Source organism: Saccostrea echinata, unplaced genomic scaffold, assembly GCF_033153115.1.
Source record: "Saccostrea echinata isolate AGI-Se365-2 ecotype Australia unplaced genomic scaffold, CSIRO_AGI_Sech_v1 ptg000009l, whole genome shotgun sequence".
NCBI classification, from domain to species: Eukaryota; Metazoa; Mollusca; class Bivalvia; order Ostreida; family Ostreidae; genus Saccostrea; species Saccostrea echinata.
Window position 1 is genome coordinate 37,245,069 of NW_026889758.1, and position 18,512 is coordinate 37,263,580.

Consider the following 18,512-nt stretch of genomic DNA (forward strand, 5'->3'; position numbering starts at 1 on the left):
AAAGTTCTCCAAATCTGCTATCAAAGTATAATTCTCACCTACGACCAAAAAAGGTACCGGTCATTATTGCCAAAACATTATTTTCAAGTAAGACACTATTAATACTTAAAGCGCCTATACTCTGTCAAGCCTTCGTGAAGATGAATTCTGGTGAAATTACAAGTTTTCGCATTATAAAGATTAATATGCCTTGTTACAGTTTTATCCAACGGTGTGCGAATGTGTGTGTGTTACCTGATACGGGGTTCCCTTTCACAGGAAAAAGGACTCCATTTAAGCGCTCGTTTAATGTGAGTGTGAAATCAAATCTGCTACTTGAAGTTACATTCACAATCCAGCGATCGCTAGATAACCTTTCCAATGTCCAACGTCCTATTTCGGGTGACTAGCAAAAATTAAAAGCTAGGATATAGTTTCTATTAAAGAACATGGAAGAGATAAAGCGTCGGAAATGCCTAAAGCCTCAATGGTAGAAGACAACATCATTTTTTGAACTTAATGTTTAAAATTAAATAATGAAATGTTTGTATCGTTTATATGGTAGGTATTTAAACAATAAAATGATTTCTTTGGTTGTTAGTACGGGGATTAATGTTGCAGCTGTTGCAGAAAAAATGCATAACCCGCGTAAGCGGGTTATGTAATTTTTTCTGCAATAGCTTCAACGTTAATTCCCGTGCTAGCAAACAAAGAAAGACATTTTATTATTTATATGTATATCTGTGCAAATATTCATTCAACATAGGATTAAATCGATGGAATAGTGTATTACTGATATGCACGTCATTGTACGTTTCATTGATGGAACAGCCACTCTCCAGAAATCTGTAGTGGTGATATGCTTAGTTGTGTTTACGGACTGATAAACGGCAATGGTTTTCTTAAGAAATAAAGGAGACAATATTCAGTGGATGTAAATATTCTATCATGACCCGCATTACATTTTTACGTTGGTAAGATGTACTAGCAGTGGGTGCAGGGATTGAAGCTGAAGGGGATTAAAATCCCGACTCAGCCTCCCCCCCCCCCACTTTTACCACTGAGCACGCAAATCCTAACACGTTTTGACAATAAAATTGTCTGACGTTGCCCTTAAATAAATGTACCGAAACATTTTCAGGAACGATAATAATTCATTGTCTTAAAGGTGTTATCTTTATGTATGATAAGTCATTGATTCTTTTTCTTTTTGAAAATCTATATTTTTACTCTTATTTTTGGGGTGAAAAATCTATATTTTTACTCTTATTTTGAAAATTTACTTTCAATAAATCGAAAGAAGATCCATCCATAGGAAAATTAATGGAAATGGTCAAGTGTTCTTTACTTGGTGTACATTATAAATGAATATTTTTATTCTTAGGATATTGTGGAATACTGCAGGTATTTTCCAGTAAGTACACGTATATGTTGATTTTAACATATCAAAGAATATTTTGTTATGATAAAATTTCATTTTTTTAATTTTGTTTATTATATTTATTATGAAAACACAAATACCTTAATTGAAATTGTACCCGCGCTCCCAGCATGGTTTAAAGTGATATCTTCAGAGGAATCAAATTTGACTGTGGTATCTAAAGACAAAATGCCTTAACAATTAAACGGTTTAAGAAAATTTATTCACCCCCCACCCACCCACCCCCCTTTCTCCGTTTAAAGCATTTGACTTCTAAATGTACGTTTGCAAGGGAGTGCTAAAATTATCTGATTATTCATTGCATATTAACATGGCTAAAATCAGTAAAATGTCCTGCTAAATTAATTGTTGCTACTGAGGATACTTAGTAACTAACCACCTCAAAAAAGCTCCCAAACCTTTACAAAATGATCTTTATCTCAAAACGAATCATCTGGCACACATATCAATAGACATATGCGCTTTGTCATTAACTTATATGACAAATTTGTAACTCACACATTTTTAACACTCACCATTAGGGTATTTTAGAATCAGATCAGTTGTGTTCTTCAAACCAGAAATAAAAATAGTCAAGTAAATAACGGATCTATCTACTTCAATGTTGAAGACACCTGGATCACTGGCTTGCATAGTTGTCCATTTGATCAAAGCAACAGAGGAGGGAATATCCCCCTAAAACACGAATATCTTAGTCAATGATTTCAAAATTCGAAACATAAATTTCATTCAACATCATGCTTTAGATGGTATAATTATCAGGGAAAAAATTATCTAATACTTATGAGTTTAAATCATCGAATATCTTTTATAAATAGCAACTTAAATTTACCTTCGGGGGCATTTCAACCTGGAATATCCTTACAAGAAGCATTTGTTTAAGTTCATACCGTGAGATCTGCTTCCACAACAGCCTGTAGTTCAGAGGTCTGTACTCTGTTAACACTCCCACCCGTGGCCTGAGCTATCCGATCATACACGGAAGATGAGCGCTTGTGTCGACCTGTTGAAAGCATCGAGTTTAATGCTTTATTGCTAAGAAAAATTCTAGGGGGGTTTCCATGAAACGAAGCGAATTTTAAAGGAACAAACACTACTATTATATTGAAGGAAACAAACCTGCATGACGCTTCTTTCTTGCAGAACACTCAGGTGTTATCAGAAATTTTGGAGTTAAGTTTTTCCTCTGTAAAATTGATATCACTTCTGTTTCTCTGTTTTCGTCTTTTGCAGGTGCATCAGTAATAATGTATACAGCGGATTTATTATTAGACATAGTGGCCCCTAAAATCCCAATACTGGTCAATGTAAACATGTTCTAATAAATCTTAACCTTTTTTAAAACGCTACTTTGACATTTAAACAGGGAGAACTATTACAAACAAAATATATTAAAGAATAAGAAAAGATGCATTCAGTCTCAGAATACTTTGTAATTCGAGTTTGACAAAAATCTGTTGATTCTGGGCGAATTAAAAATTTATAATCACGAGTAATTTTACATATAGAAAGCGACTTCATAGTTTCCTGGCTTTGAATTACCAGTCAGTAAACCAGATAAAGCATATTCAGGACAGTCTCCACCTCCATCCACACGTAGATCCGTCAACCATTTGATCATCTCATCAGCGCTGGTTGTTTCTCGTGCAGTTTCTAAAGTAACTGTGGAAATAAACTCTTTAATATAACAACATTAATTCTAATTGTTCATAATAATACAAAAATACTTATTTACCACATTCAAATGAATAATACTTTTTTAAAAATAAAATACCTGGGTCGCTGAAGGTCACAAGGATATATTTTTCGGGTACATTTTCTGACGTTCGTATAAGCTCCACATATTTCGTCGTAGCTTCTCTCACACTGGCAATATTATTCCCCATGGAACCAGTGACGTCAATAACAAATGTGATAGAACGAGACTTGATAGCAGAATTCTCCTGTTTGGTTTTAATACTAAGCACTTCCTTGAAGAGATCAAAACCAAGAACGTTCATCAATCCATTATCTGAAAATGTGAATTGTATATTGTTTATATATATATATATATATATATATGTTTACTATAGTAAGTGAATATTACAAAATATTTCCAAGTCAAGAAAACACGATATATTAATATGAAATTTGTTCAAATGCCCTTTCTCTTCTGGCAAACAGTAAACAGGTAATGGCAAGGAAGCAGGGACAACTAAATTTGCTTCTTCATATCCTTAATTTAAAATTGTATTCAGTTTATCATTCCTAAGTTTATAGTGCTGGAAAAGTATATAAAACAATTCACCGTACAATATTGAATAAAGAAAGCCTTGACATAAATAATTGTAATCATTTTAATTTGTTGACTTCTTTTTCCAGGGTAGCAATAAAATAAGATTTAGAGACATGAAATTGACAGAATTGGATCTTTTTCTTGTTAAATAGATCTGAAAAAATATATTTATCTTAGTTTTTCAGAGAAGACGCTATGAAATACGCTACATAATAAAGTCCGACTTGTGTTAGTCATTTGAAAACCTACCTTCATCGGTCAAAAAATAAACAGATGCTTGCTTTGCAGCTTCAAATGCTTGAAGATGCAAGTGATAGTGCGGAGCATGCGCAGAAGACGACCTTCCTTTGTAGATCCCACCAGTCGCTGTACTGTGTCTGGAATCGTCATCACTGGAACCATGGCTACATTTTCCTTCGCCTGACGCACTACTCAGTGGCTTGGAAACATCCTGACCTGATCTGTATCCACTTGTCAACTTTGTGGCGGACAGAATATTATTCCTACACATACCGCTTGATATGCTAAGTGAAAAAAATATAAAAATCTAATTTTTATTGAAAAATAATTCAAGTAGAGAAATAATAGGCATATTTTCTTATTAATGGATAAAACGAATTATAAGTATGACAGCTTAATTCCGATGAAAAATTTCTCGTTTCTTTTCCTTAATGCTAAGGCTTCCTGAAAGTTGCTTCCAGTATAAGATATTTTCAAAATGAAGAAGAAAAAGTGTTACAGGTGTTAAGCATACCAAATCACGTTTGTATATGTACATGCGCGATATGTACAGTCAAAAGATTTGAAGACCAAGGGTTACTACGTCATGCGAGGATGGATTTGACTACACCGTCCAAAAATCAGGGTGTGTGTGTGTGTGTGTGTGTGTGTGTGAATTTAAATACCAGTAGAAAACATATAAAGGAAGTAATACCTGTTTGTGTCCGTTGGACAATCTTTACACGTACTTTCCGACAGGTCATTGATGTTGATCTGAAGTGATTCTGCAATACCTATGGTAAAAGAGAAAGGAATATATATATATATATATATATATATATATATATATATATATATATATATATATATATATATATATATATATAAACAAAAGGAAATAAAATCTGTTAGGTGCTGCTGCAAAGAAAGAAGTTAGGCAGTCTGATTAAAATCTGACCTTCACTAACTCCTTTTTTTTATTTACATTGTTTCGTGAAGCAGACGTGGAATTTGAGGTTTATATTTCCTTTGTTTTTAAAATGCAAGTAAGATTTCCCCAATTGAAACAATAAAAAGTTGGAGACCTAGCAAAGAAAATTTTAATCAGGTTGAGTAGTACAAATGTATCGATTGTTAGTATTAAAACAAGGTCTATATTCCCTACATGTGTAATGATTTACAGTGCTGACTTACCAAACTCTTTCAAAATGGTTTCTCCATGGATTTCTATCCAGTTAGTATTACTGTAAAACTGCTGAATAGTGTACAAACATTGCGCCATTTTCTCCCTCATGATATCTATATTAGACTCGGGAAGCATCGTCTTAGCAAGGCTTATCAGTGTTTTCCTAAGTGACCGTACATAGTTGTGGGCTAAAAAATATTTACAGTAAGGTTAGATATGTTTGATTAAGGATTCATTTAATTAAGAAAGGTATTATATATAGATAGATAGATGGATAGATATAGACTAAGTTGAATGTGATTGTTGTTGATTAAAATCATTAGTACGAAGTCAATGCAACCTGTCTCGAAATTATTTCAACTTAGAATGGAAATGAGATGTTTACAAATCATATGGTCTTAAAATTTATTTAAGACCTATAATGAAAATGCGCATGAAAATTGGTCCCTTTTTGAGGACGTCCATTATTATTTTAAAAAACTGTTTTAGATGGGCATTTTGAAAATCAGGACCATAAAAAACCTAATACACACTGAGGAGTTTGAAATTCTGCATAATTTACAATGTTCTTGCAATTGGAACGTGCTCAAAAAAATAAGACAATGATCTCTGTTTATTGAATGCTGTAATGTATACTTTTTAAAAGGAATTATTGCAGTAATTCAGCAGTTTTAGTTATTTTAAGGTACAGTTAATACTTCCTGGTTTGGAAATCAATTTTAAAGGACATTTTTGAAACACAACTTACTGAGGCTGCTTTTAAAACAAATTGTTGTTCAATGTATTGTTCGGGAAAATTTTAAGATTACTATCATACAAAGTATAAATTTAAAGTCCAGTTAAAGGAATTTCATTAACATTTATCTTCCTAATTCATTTTGACTTAAATGAAGAGGTATTGTGTAATATGCAGATCCTCAACAGAGAAAAATATTTATTAAGAACTGAAAAAAAGAAGAAATATAAATGTATATGAGTTTTGTGTATTTTACAAACGTATTTCCAGGACCATAAAAAATGTAAAACTAAACTTTTGAATACAGACCCATGATTATTTGCTCCCCGTTGACGTGGTAGAGGGCGGTACCGGAAAGATGTCGCTGAACCTCGCTTTGATGATCCGTTATAACGAAAATATTACCCAAAAAGTGTGTTTGAGAATCAGCATCTACATACATAAAGTTATTAAATTTGTTAAACCTGTGTAAATATCTTGTCTCTTTTTTAACTGCAATACAAGACAAAAAACGTGTAGGACCCTCTGTTTCCTTGGATATTTATCAAATAATAAAAAATAGCAAAATTGGACATGCCTTGTATAATTCTTGCATAATTTTTTATGAAATAGCATCAGAAAACTCTGCATGTGTTTTTCTCTGCTAGAAAAACTTTAAAACTTTCAACAATTATGTTTGATGTCACCTATTTTTTTTTTCTTTTCTGCTTCTGATTGACAAAATATTTATGAAATAAAGCGTAAAATTTGGCCAAAATGGTTCGATAGAAAAGGCAACTTAATACATTATCTTCCTAATCGAGGTAAAAGCAACCGGAAGTCTCTTACCAGACTTTAGCTCTACTGGTGTGTACTTCTAATAAAGAACAATGTATCTTATTTTAGACTGCTTGTGTACCAAGTCTTATTGAAATCGAACCAAAATTGTTGGTGGAGCAACGTTTTGAAAAATTGTGTACACACAGACGGTAACTAGAGATACTGACGGACGACAGACACCTTACTAATGCATAAACTCTTCTGGTCTCTGACCAGTAGAGCTAACAAATACTAGGGTAAACAACACAAGCTATGAGAAAAACATATTAAGCCAATATGAACCAATGAGGCATTGTAACAATATGGAATAAGTAAAATATTTCTACTATATATCCCGGAGGCATTAAAAACTGGCATAACAGGAATTCTCAATTTTATTAACCCGTCCATTTGTCATAAGATGATTACCTTTTCCTTATACCATATAAACAGAAATAAAATGATCTTATCATTTTGAAAACTATGGCAAAAATTTGTCTTACCGTCACCAAAATATTTGTTTACAGTTTCGGACATTGAAAGTCCACTTCCATTGACAAGATTGTGTTGAACTAGAAAGTTGTATGCTGAGATATAAAATCCGTATATATTTAATATTTGAAGAGATCTTGTTTCAGATTCTCCTTGAACTGGTTTCAGAGGGAAACCATGAACAAAGTTCGACGCCTGGTAAGAGACCAATAAAATAACATTTATGAAGATGTTCATGGTTCCTCAAGGTATAAATGTTACTATCTGTTAAAATCTGTGTACTTCGGTATGTATATATATTGTACCAAAAATAGAACCAACCAAAGAACATTTAAAACAGGCATTCCCAGTTCGATCAATGCACTTCTTATAGTCGATAAATCTGAAAGATGACTAGATCAACCTATTTTCGATTTTGAAAAAAAATACATTAATTGTATCAAGAAGAGAACGTGTCCATATAAAAATGTAAAAAATATTTTTTAAATCTATTTTTATTCATTTATTTAATTTACTTATTGCATCTTTTTGTATCAATTTGTAACAGAAATCCTGATTGAGATGAACAATCTGGTAATCTAGTAACGTAGTGTAATTTCTTTCAATTTCCAAATGGCAGTTAACACAAAATTTACAACAGAAGAATGATGTTAAAATTCAGGAATAGACATGTAGAATGACATTAAGCAAGAAAGACCTATAAATTCAAGAAAAGGATTCTGTTTTAATTGGTTTAAAATTCATTTGACTTGTAAATAATGTATAGAATTTTTAACAGAGTTAATGATGATATTGACGCTGCAATTCAGAGTAAACCGCCTTGCATTCATCAAGGGCAGACAATTTGGAAAACTTGATTTGCTGGCACGGACATAATCAAGAGCAATGCCAGTGCTATTGGCAGTGCGTTAGTATGATGTAACAGACCTAAAAGCTGAGAGAAGATACCAGTCAAGTACTTCATGTGACAGAAAGACAAAGTGTAGTAACATGCGCGGATCTAGAGGGGATCGAGGGGTGGGGGGGGGGGGTCCCAACCCCCTTTGGAGTTTGCCGAGTTATTAAACGTTTAGTACTGAAGCAAATAAAAAATTACTTTGGACCCCCCCCCCTAGAAAACGTGGACCCCACTATTGCCACCACAAAATAGGTTTAATTTATTATTCACGTTTGGGAAATGGAATTTACGTTTTTTGTTTTTGTTTGTCTGGGGTGGGTCCCCCTGGAAAAAAATCCTGGATCCGCGCCTGAGTAAGTTTAAGCTCAGGCGTTTGTACAATAGGATGATTCTGCACGTAAATATGGTGACCTTGAATGAATCAACCAATTAAATGACCACTTGCTTCAGGAAGGCAACTGGATAACGAGTTAACATTTGAACAAATTCTTGAAAAACCCTGTTTTTATTCACTATGACAAGCAAATGAAAAAAAGTCTTATGATATGTAATTTCAGCAACAAATTTTTATAATAAATCTATTTCTTGATTTATCATACATGGACCTAAATAAATGTGCTTATACTGCTCAAATGATAAACTCCTAGCCAAGTTCTGTTTAGTTATACTCAAAAGCAATAAACACCTAGCTTTCAAATACTACTTAAATATAACTGAGTATACAATTTACATAGTTTCTATTCTTATCAAAATTTAATATACAATGCATGTAATTTGTATCCGAAGTTTGCTTGATTGATTGTATGTTGTTTTTGTTTTACGTCCCGTTCGATCATTTTTCACTCATATAGAGACGTCACCATATACAGGTGAAGGGCTTCAAATTTAAGGAGGTTCGATCCTGAGCTTTTGGGCAGATTTTGGTCTGAACCTTTATTTATAAAATTCTGCATCATTTTTAAGTTCAAACATTAAATCTGGATTCTACAATGCAAATTAAACTATTTCCAATGAAAAAACCGCGATTAAATTCCATTCAGATAGGAATTAGCCAGAAACTATATTTTATGGCGGAAGGTTTTTTAGGAGAAAATGATCAATTTTTCCCTTTTGAAATATATACAGTACTGTTAAGTTTAGATTCCTATTTTTCAATGCTGGTTGCACACAGAACTGTTTTTGCAGTGAAATGTTTTATGCCGGTTCTGAAATACCTATTCAATTATTTCTTATGAATCCTTTCATTATAATGTGACAAATATAGTAAATATATTCTGAAAGTCCGGAAAAAATTTAGCCAATTTTAACATAAAATTAATACTTTTTTAGTAATATCTAAAAATTTACATCATAGACCCCCACTTTTGTTTTTCTTTTCTGAATATATAAGATAACTTTGATCAATCTACCTAAATTCAGCAAAAGTTTAAGACTTTAAAATAATTTTCTTGCTTGTTAAATTTCTAATGACAGAAAAATCACATTTTTTGAGTGCAGAAAGGTCAAATAATTGATTATGGTAGCAATTTGAAACTTTTTCTTAGTTACAATTTTAAAGTGTCTTTTTTTTAATATACGAATAATTTATTTTGTCCCATGATTTATTTGGATAAAATCATTGGAGTGAAAACGTCAAAGATGTGATTTTTGATTAAGACACAAATTTAAGTGCAAAAAGGTCATATTAAATGTACTCTAGCGCCAAAAGAAGCATATTGACCCCCATTTTTGGTTTTGATTTTTAATTAAGCTATGTGTGTAGAAACTAAAAATATACTTGACAAAAAAAGTTTAAGACTTTAAATATCAGGATCCAACCTCGTTAAGACCTTTATTCGGCACTCAGGGCCATTGAGCAGAGCTCTTTGTCGTCTAACGCCTATACCGTGACACGGGGCCTCGGTTTTTAAAGTCTCATCCGAAAAACCCACAACTTTCACTTCAAAGTGCCGAGCGCTTGGCAAAGGAACAATTGCTACCCATTTTTTATCGACTTAGGTCAGTCGCGGCCATCTTCCGATCACGGAGCGAGCGCTCTACCGTGACGGCGCGAAGTTTGACTTTATACTGTTTGAATCGGGTGTGACAACTATTTTAAAAATTTCGTTTGCACCCTCTGTCTTAAATTTTTGAATTTATTTAACAAATATTATAGTGTAACTTTCTGAGCTTACTTAGAAAAAGAATATATAAATTCAGTTGATAAAATGTGGCCACTAGAGATGATATATAGTGTATTGTGCAGAATTTAATGAGACAACCCAGATAGCCTACTGTATAGGTAGGTATTCACTGAAAACCATTGGCATTTCCTAACCTTGTACAACGTGGAGACCAGTCCTTCGGATGAGACTGTATAAACCGAGGTCCCGTGTCGCAGTAGGTGTTGGCGAAAAAGATCCCTCACTGCTCAATGGCCCTAAGTGCCGAGCATAGGTTAAAATTTGCAGCCCTCCACCGGCAAGTGGTGGCGTCTCCACATGAGTGAAAAATTCTAGAGAGGGACGTTAAACAACAAACAAACCAAACCAAACCTTGTACAAGTCATCTGTAATGTATGAATATTCCACGAACGTATTTGGTTGGATTGATAGTTAATTTGAATGGTTCTAACGTAGTACAGTTTACACTTACAAGTCCATATCCATATGCATACCGTGAAATCAGTGCAATCAATTTTCTGCTTATTTCCGTAAGTCAGGTAATTACAATTTCCCACCCACAACTATTCCATTCACAACGTTAAACAGTATTATTTCTAACATTAAAAAGTTGACCAGGTATGAGACTAAAAAAACCGAGGTCACGGTAGGCGTTGGCACGATAAAGATCCCCCACTTCAGGGGCTAGGAATTTTTTCCAGGGAAGGGGGGGGGGGTTCCACATCATCAGACTCAGAATTTTTTTGACAAGCCCCCCCCCCCCCCCCCAAGTTAACTTGACGAACCTTGAGAACCTATTTCAATACGGGGGGATGTTAGGTACGAGAAGATATTTTCTTAAGTCAGTTTTCTTCATGACTCACCTCACACGTACACGTGTTTCATAGGGTCCAAGGTCATTTTTTCGTTAGTTTTACATAAAAATTTAATAACTCTGAAAATTCCAGGGGGAAGGTTGTTAGCCCCATGCATAGAGCGAAATTTATGGCACTTCACCTAAAGCAGGTGACGTCTCTGTATGAATGAAAAATTCTCGAATAGGTCGATAAACAAAATACAATCAATCAATAAACAAAGTTAGTAATTTGACTGTATTTTCAGACAATAATCAGAAAATATACATAGTGGGTGGTTATCCTTTGTTTTACTAATTACTTGTTTATTTAAAGTCGAAACATTCTCATGTACTTTACTTCCTTTAGGTTATACCTCAGTTACAATATATAGTGGTTCTATTCAAATTAACATTATAATGGTTAGTGTATTGGGCCTTATCTACCAACTCTGAATCTGGGGGGATATGGATAACGAAGAACAGGCTCCGGGGCCATAAAACTTAGATGAGCTCACTTTTGATCTCAGTCTCACTTTTACCAAAGGAATTAACAGTGGAAAAGTGAGACTGAGATCAAAAGTGAGCTCGTCTAAGTTTTATGGCCCCGGGGCCATAAAACTTAGACGAGCTCACTTTTGATCTCGGTCTCACTTTTCCACTATTAATTCCTTTGGTAAAAGTGAGCTCGTCTAAGTTTTATGGCCCATAAAACTTAGACGAGCTCACTTTTGATCTCGGTCTCACTTATCCACAATTAATTCCTTTGGTAAAAGTGAGCTCGTCCAAGTTTTATGGCCCCGGAGCCATATCACCACTTTGGTAGGTAGACTGAGTCAAATGTATAAAAAGGAGACGCTAACAGCTGCCAGGCCTATTCTGACTGAAGCAGTTGAAGTGAAAAAAGCAAAAGAGGAGAGGTAATAAAATAAAGCCACTCTGAAAGAAACAAAAGAAATAAACCATATAGACCAAAGGTTGGAAGTAAAGCTTTAGTGTAAAGAAAGCAGTCTAGAGGAATTGTGTTGAGGTACTGGGAGCAAAGTGATTCTGACTAAGGGAAAAAACCTGGTGCTTCATAAAACAATAAGAACTCTGGCTGTTAAATTTTCCAACTGCAAGAAGTTTTCCATTCAAGTGTCATAACTGTGGAAAACGGGGGCACCAAGCGAAGAACTGTTTTGCAAAGAAAAAGGTGGCTGGTGACCAAGGCAAGATCCAAATAAGAAGACTGCAGTAGGCGATTATGTACAACAATCTGAGAGGATAAATAACCAAGTCCATGGTGCTAAAGCGGCTACAAGTTCCCTCACACAAACCAGGATCGATATAAAGAGTACAGGTTATACGTATGTACCTAACATGCTAATGTTGGGAAGAGAGGTCTCAACTCCTTTAGACATTATGTACGGATTACCGGGAGATAAAGAACAAGTGAATGTTCATGAATATGTGTGAAATTTACATAGCATTATAGAAGAGGCCCATCGATACACTTGACAATTAACTAATCAAGCTATGTTACGACAGAAGAGATACTCTGATAGGAATATCACCCCTAAACACTTTGAAATTGGTAACAAAGTGTTAGTATGAGAACTGCAGGAAAGTCTTTTGGCTTTTGGTATGGCTCTTATATAATTTTAAAGAAACACACATATCTTACATTTAAGGTTAAACGAGAGGATGGAAACAAATCTATGGTGGTGCATATAGACAGACTTAGACCATATAGGTCGCAAAGCATCAGTCTCGTGACAGAAATGAAGATGAGTGCCTACACGTGGGTGGGGACAAAAATAAATACGTAGAAGATATTAGTGAAAAGGGGGACGACTTACACTAAGATTATCTACTAAATGCAGATTTGAATGAAATAGAAGTCGAATATACAAGTCAAAGACAGCCAAAAGGGCCAAATTGGCACTCAGATTATCAATTTATAATTTGCAAAATAATAATTAGTTTTGTGTTTTTCAGATCCTTGACCACAAAATGCCTTTGACAAAAATATCTCCGAGGAAACCGGGTTTCCTGTGTTCCATATGTCTTCACCGACTCCAATCGCATGAAAAGTGGAGAGAACATCTCATCACTAATTGCGCTTATGAAGACATGAAGGAAAGGCCCTATGCAAAACCATCGCTTCTCGTCCGACACCAGAAGAGTGTATACGACAAAAGCGACAGCAAACACAGCTGATACGGTTAGCAGCTGCGTGACTCTCGTGACTTTAGAAACAGACGATGATCAGGAATGGCAGGAGAATCCAGGGGAACTCATCTTTAAATAAGTCCGAACTTGAATCCCACAGAACCATTGAAGAGCAACAACACTTTGCTTACCTGGAGTAAAGAGAAAAATAGCGAAGGAGAGTCCAGCCCACAATATACATATAGAAAACAGTTTGGATAGAAACAATTCTGGGGACTCAAATGCAGCTTTGCTACCATTCCATTGTCCCTGCTGTAAAACTAGGAGTGACGTAGGTACAAGTTGATAGAGACAGTCACAAGAAAACAGTAAGGTAATCAGAAGATACCAAAAAGATGGAGAGAGCGTTGAGAAGTATGGTAAAGAAATTAGGAGCACTTGAGACTGTGCAAGATAACTGTTACACAATAGGACAATGACACACTGTAGTGTGTTTATGTACATAGTCTGTATAACACACAAGTAGTATTTTTAAGTAAATATAAGGAAAGAAATTTCCGTTCTTAATGTATCTTCGTATGGTTTTTCAACTTAAAAAGAAAAAAAAACAACAGGTTTTAAAGTATATTTTAATCATTTAATACGCAAGGAACCCGTTCATGGAGGCGTAGTTTGTGTATGTTTAGTGTAATGGGCCATATCTACCAACTCTGAGGGAATTTTTGGATAATAGAATCTCCCAAAGAACTGATCACCCCTTTAGTAGGTAGACTAAGCCATATGAAAAAAAGAGACGCTAGCAGCTGCTAGGCTTTATCTGACTGAATCAGTTGAGGAGAAGAAAGCAGAGGACGAGAGGTAATAAAATAAAGCCATTCTTTTATAGGAAACTAAAGATATGTACGATGGAGAACAAAGGTTGGAAACAAAGCATTTGGGTTAAGAAAGCAGTCGAGAGGAATTGTTTTGAGGTACTGGGGCAAAGTAATCATGAATAAGAGTGAAAGAAAACTGGTTTTTCTCAAAACAATAGGAACCCTGGCTGTTTCAGGAACACAGTGCAGGTTACCTTACCTAAGAACCACGGCCTTACATTTTAATTATTATATATACTTCCAAGCAATTATAGCCGTCACGGTAGCTCAGTCAGTAGAGCGCTCGCTCCGTGATCAGAAGGTCGTGTGTTCGAATCACGGCCGCGACTGACCTAAGTCGATAAAAAATAGGTACCAACTGTTCCTTCGCCAAGTGCTCGGCACTTTGAAGTGAAAGTTCGGATAAGACCTTAAAAACCGAGGCCCCGTGTCACGGTAGGCGTTGGCACGATAAAGAACCCTCACTGCTCAATGGCCCTGAGTGCCGAGTAAAGGTCTAAATTTGAAGCCCTTCACCGGTATATGGTGACGCGATTTCACAAAAACACACAAAATATATTCAAGTTTGTATTACAAACGTTGAAGTGATAAATTGTACAACTGAAACCCTGTTTCTATAAAGAGCTTATGCAGGCAAGGTCTTTTGTTCCCACTGAAGTAGTATAAATTGATTTCATTTCTGTTGACTATCTCTTTTCCATGGGACTTAGAAATATATTTAAACAGAAAGATTGATTGATTGATTGTATTTTGTTTAACGTCCCTCTCGAGAATTTTTCACTCATATGGAGCACCACCACTTGCCGGTGGAGAGCTGCAAATTTTGTCCTATACTCGGCACTTACGGCCATTGAGCAGTGAGGGATCTTTTTCGTGCCAGCACCTTCTGTGACACGGGACCTCGGTTTATACGGTCTCATCCGAAGGACCGGTCTCCACGTCCCACAGTGGGATTCGAACCCGCGACGTAAGGATCAACTCCTTACTTCGCGACTCTAGAGCAGAGCTCTAACCACTGAGCCACGCGGGCGACCATAAACAGAAAGACTAGTAAGAAGAAATAATTGTCAAATTTCATGCATCATTGGCTTATTCCATTTATATTTTAAATGAAACTTAAGTGCAACTCCTTGTGTAATAGGCATATAGGTATCATGTAGTATGAAATGGTAATCATCTTCATCTATCGTCACAATAGCTCACGCTCCGTGATCGGGAGGTCGTGAGTTCGAGCCCGGTCACGACTGACCTAAGTCGATCAAAATAGGTACCTACTGTTCCTTCGCCAAGCACCCGGCACTTTGAAGTGAAAGTTGCGAGTCCTTCGGATGAGACCTTGAAAATGAGTGAAAAATTCTCGAATGGGACGTAAAACACCAAAAATCAATCAATTATCTTCATCTTATCTGATTTCTGTATTTTATAGTGATTTTCATTATATTTTGATTCATGTAAGACTCTTTAGGTCACCTGAGTTTACTCAAAACCACTAAAATTAATGCAAACTTTAAAAATCTTCTTCTTTACTCCTGGACATCAAGAGGTTAAACCGTTTAAACTGTTTGCCTGATTGTAATAAGCATTGGGCCCTCTACAAAATTGTGAAATTGATGGCCCCAGGATCAGGGGTTCTAGTGCTAGGGTGGGGTTCTTTTGAATATATAGTGAAAATGCATAATTTCTTTAAAAATCTTCTCTGCTCCTAGGTAGTAAGCAAACAAACAATATGCATAGTTATGATGAGGAAAGGTGCCTCTTCTAAAATTGTGAATTTCATTGCCCCTGGGTCAGGGGTTCTAGTGATTATATAGTGAAAATGCAAATGCTGACTGACGTTTTTCATACTAATTGGTAGGCCATCATTTACACACTGAATTGTCGACGGATTTTTCCGTTATTTCCCGATCATGACAAGGAGCACACGGCGGGTGTGACCGATCGGCAGGGGATGCTCACTCCTCCATGGCACCTGATCCCACCTCTGATGTTTTGGAGGTCCGTGTTTGCTCTGCTCCTATTTTGTATTGTTTAATAGACTTTTGAGCTTGAATACTGTTCGTTATCTCCATATATCTCATTAGCAAAGTTGAAATTGTACATAGTATGTTTACACTGAGGTAATCTCTTTGAAAGTGGATGAGGTATTAACAGATTAAGTCAAGGTTGACAAGAGACTGGATAAAGATGTTTTACACTTTATCAAAGTGAACGAAGAGTTACAGAGAGCCAGGGTGACTTGTTGTAAAAAGAAGTCTGTGAGCCAATGCTCACTAGTAATACCCCCGCTCTGATGTGAATATACACTCTAAGCACGGATAAACAGGAAGTTGACCTCGGATTCATACAAAAATGAATTCCACCATATGGCATGCCTAAACAAAGAGTGTTTTCAAATTTCAAGCATCTGCGATGAGTAGTTGCTTAGAAAACTGTGACGAAAATTTGTTATGTATGGTACAGACAGACGCACAGATAAACAGGAAGTTGACCACGGATTCGTATCAAAATGAATCCCACCATATGGCAAGCCTAAACAAAGAGTGTGTTAAAATTTCAAGCATCATCGATATGAGTAGTTGCTTAGATAACTGCAATGAAAATTTGTTATGTATGGTACGGACAGACGCAAGGATAAACAGGAAGTTGACCACGGATTCGTACAAAAATGAATCCCACCATATGGCATGCCTTAACAAAGAGTGTGTTAAAATTTCAAGCAACTGTGATGAGTAGTTGCTGAGAAAACAGCGACCAAAATTTGTTATGTATGGTACGTACAGACGGACGGATAAACACGAAGTTGACCACGGATTCATACAATAATGAATCCCACCATATGACATGCCTAAACAAAGAGTGTGTTAAAATTTCAAGCATCTGCGATGAGTAGTTGCTGAGAAAACTGCGACGAAAAATTTGTTACAGACAGACACACACACACACACACACAGACAGACAGACACAGAAGGGTAAAACAATTTACCCCCTCTCCTTCGGAGCGGGGGTATAATTAGTGGCAAGTGACAAATAGCAACGTTATATAGCCAAGTCTCTGTGTACTGAAGTGTAGCACTAGGCAAGTGACATATATTTAATACCTTACACAATGGGCAAGTGTTCATTGTATTTGTGTATTTTGCATTCATTATCATCCATTTAAGGCTTTGGAAAGCCAAGTATGACCCCAAGGCGATCACCCGGGTCTAGCACGCTACAATAAGCGAGGGTATTGTTATCAGATATTTGAAATTCTTGGGCAACATTGCTATGTCTATCAGTTAATAGTGTTGTATTATACTCAGGTGACCGTTAAAACCCTTGGGCCTCTTGTTATGTTTCCAGACTCAACAAGAAAACGAGAGCCCCAACGGCCATAACAGTCACCTGATTGTAATACAACCCTGAGCAGAGAAGCTTTTTAAATAATTAATGAATTTTCACTATGTAATCAATAGAGTCCCGCCCTAACACCAGGACCTCTGACCCATGGGCCAGAAATTTCACAAATTTTGATAAAGGAACCCTTGCTTTTCATAATTATGCACTTAGTTTATCTGCTAAATGAAGATTTTAATCTATTTACACTATATAATCAATAAAACCCCTAACCCAGGGGCCATGAATTTTACAATTTTGGAAGAGATACCCTTGCTCGTCATAAACATTGGACTTTGTTGATTTGCTAATAACCCTGGAAAAAAGAAGATTTTCAAAGAGTTCATGAATTTTCACTATGTAATTAATAGAGTCCCGCCGTAGCACCAGAACCCCTGATTTAATGACTATGAATTTCACAATTTTGAGACATCCTTGCTTATCATTACCATGCAATTAGTTTGTTTGCTGAATACTAAGAGGCAGAGAAGACTTTTAAAGAATTCACGCATTTTCAAAATATAATCAGGAGAGCCCAAACCCATCACCAGAATCCTCGACCCAGGGGCCATGAAATTCATAAATTTGGAAGAGGCTTCCTTGCTTATCATAATGATACAATTTGTTTAATATCCGGGAGAAGAGAACTTTTAAAACATGTATGCCTTTTAACAGTTTTATGAATAGAGACCCGCCCTAACAACAGAGCCCCTGATCTAGGTGCCATGAATTTCACAATTTTGAAAAAGGCACCCTTGCTTATGTAACCATGTACTTAATTTGTCTGCTGAATTATTCAGAGGGAGAGAGGAACCCTTTTCAAGAATTTATGCTTTTTTATTATATGATATATAAATAGCCCCACCCCACTCATGAATCCCTGATCATGGGGCCATGACATTCACAAAGGAGGAGTTTCGATAAGGCCGTTTTTCGGCCCCTCACGAAATTTTATGAAATTTTGATATTTTGTAGAAAAATTTCTAAACTTCCTAAAAATATGAAAATAATTTATGTTACGCATTTTCCGGTCACGTGTTAATTGAAAATTTAAGTATACCCCCATTTCGTATATTTTGGGAGTAGACAT

General features: G+C 35.7%; 1 protein-coding gene across 1 annotated transcript; it reads right to left on the bottom strand.

The window, feature by feature from the left end:
• Positions 1-1,924: 1,924 nt before the first annotated feature.
• Positions 1,925-4,215, bottom strand: LOC133182698 (von Willebrand factor A domain-containing protein 7-like). The gene is made up of 6 exons (XM_061317549.1): positions 3,945-4,215; positions 3,195-3,431; positions 2,963-3,082; positions 2,540-2,704; positions 2,311-2,423; positions 1,925-2,095 (listed from the first exon to the last, which is right to left on the bottom strand). Exons 1-6 carry the CDS (start codon positions 4,204-4,206, stop codon positions 1,925-1,927), a joined length of 1,068 nt encoding a protein of 355 aa, XP_061173533.1. The 5' UTR covers positions 4,207-4,215.
• Between the last annotated feature and the right edge of the window lie 14,297 nt (positions 4,216-18,512).

Excerpts from the sequence above, each read along its gene's own strand:
- LOC133182698 (XM_061317549.1), bottom strand. The coding sequence starts at position 4,206 with ATGTGTAGGAATAATATTCTGTCCGCCACAAAGTTGACAAGTGGATAC. Across the intron at positions 3,083-3,194 it reads TGTGACCTTCAGCGACCCAG|TTACTTTAGAAACTGCACGA; the intron begins GTATTTTATTTT and ends TTATTTCCACAG. Across the intron at positions 2,705-2,962 it reads TTTATCTGGTTTACTGACTG|GGGCCACTATGTCTAATAAT; the intron begins GTAATTCAAAGC and ends TTGGGATTTTAG.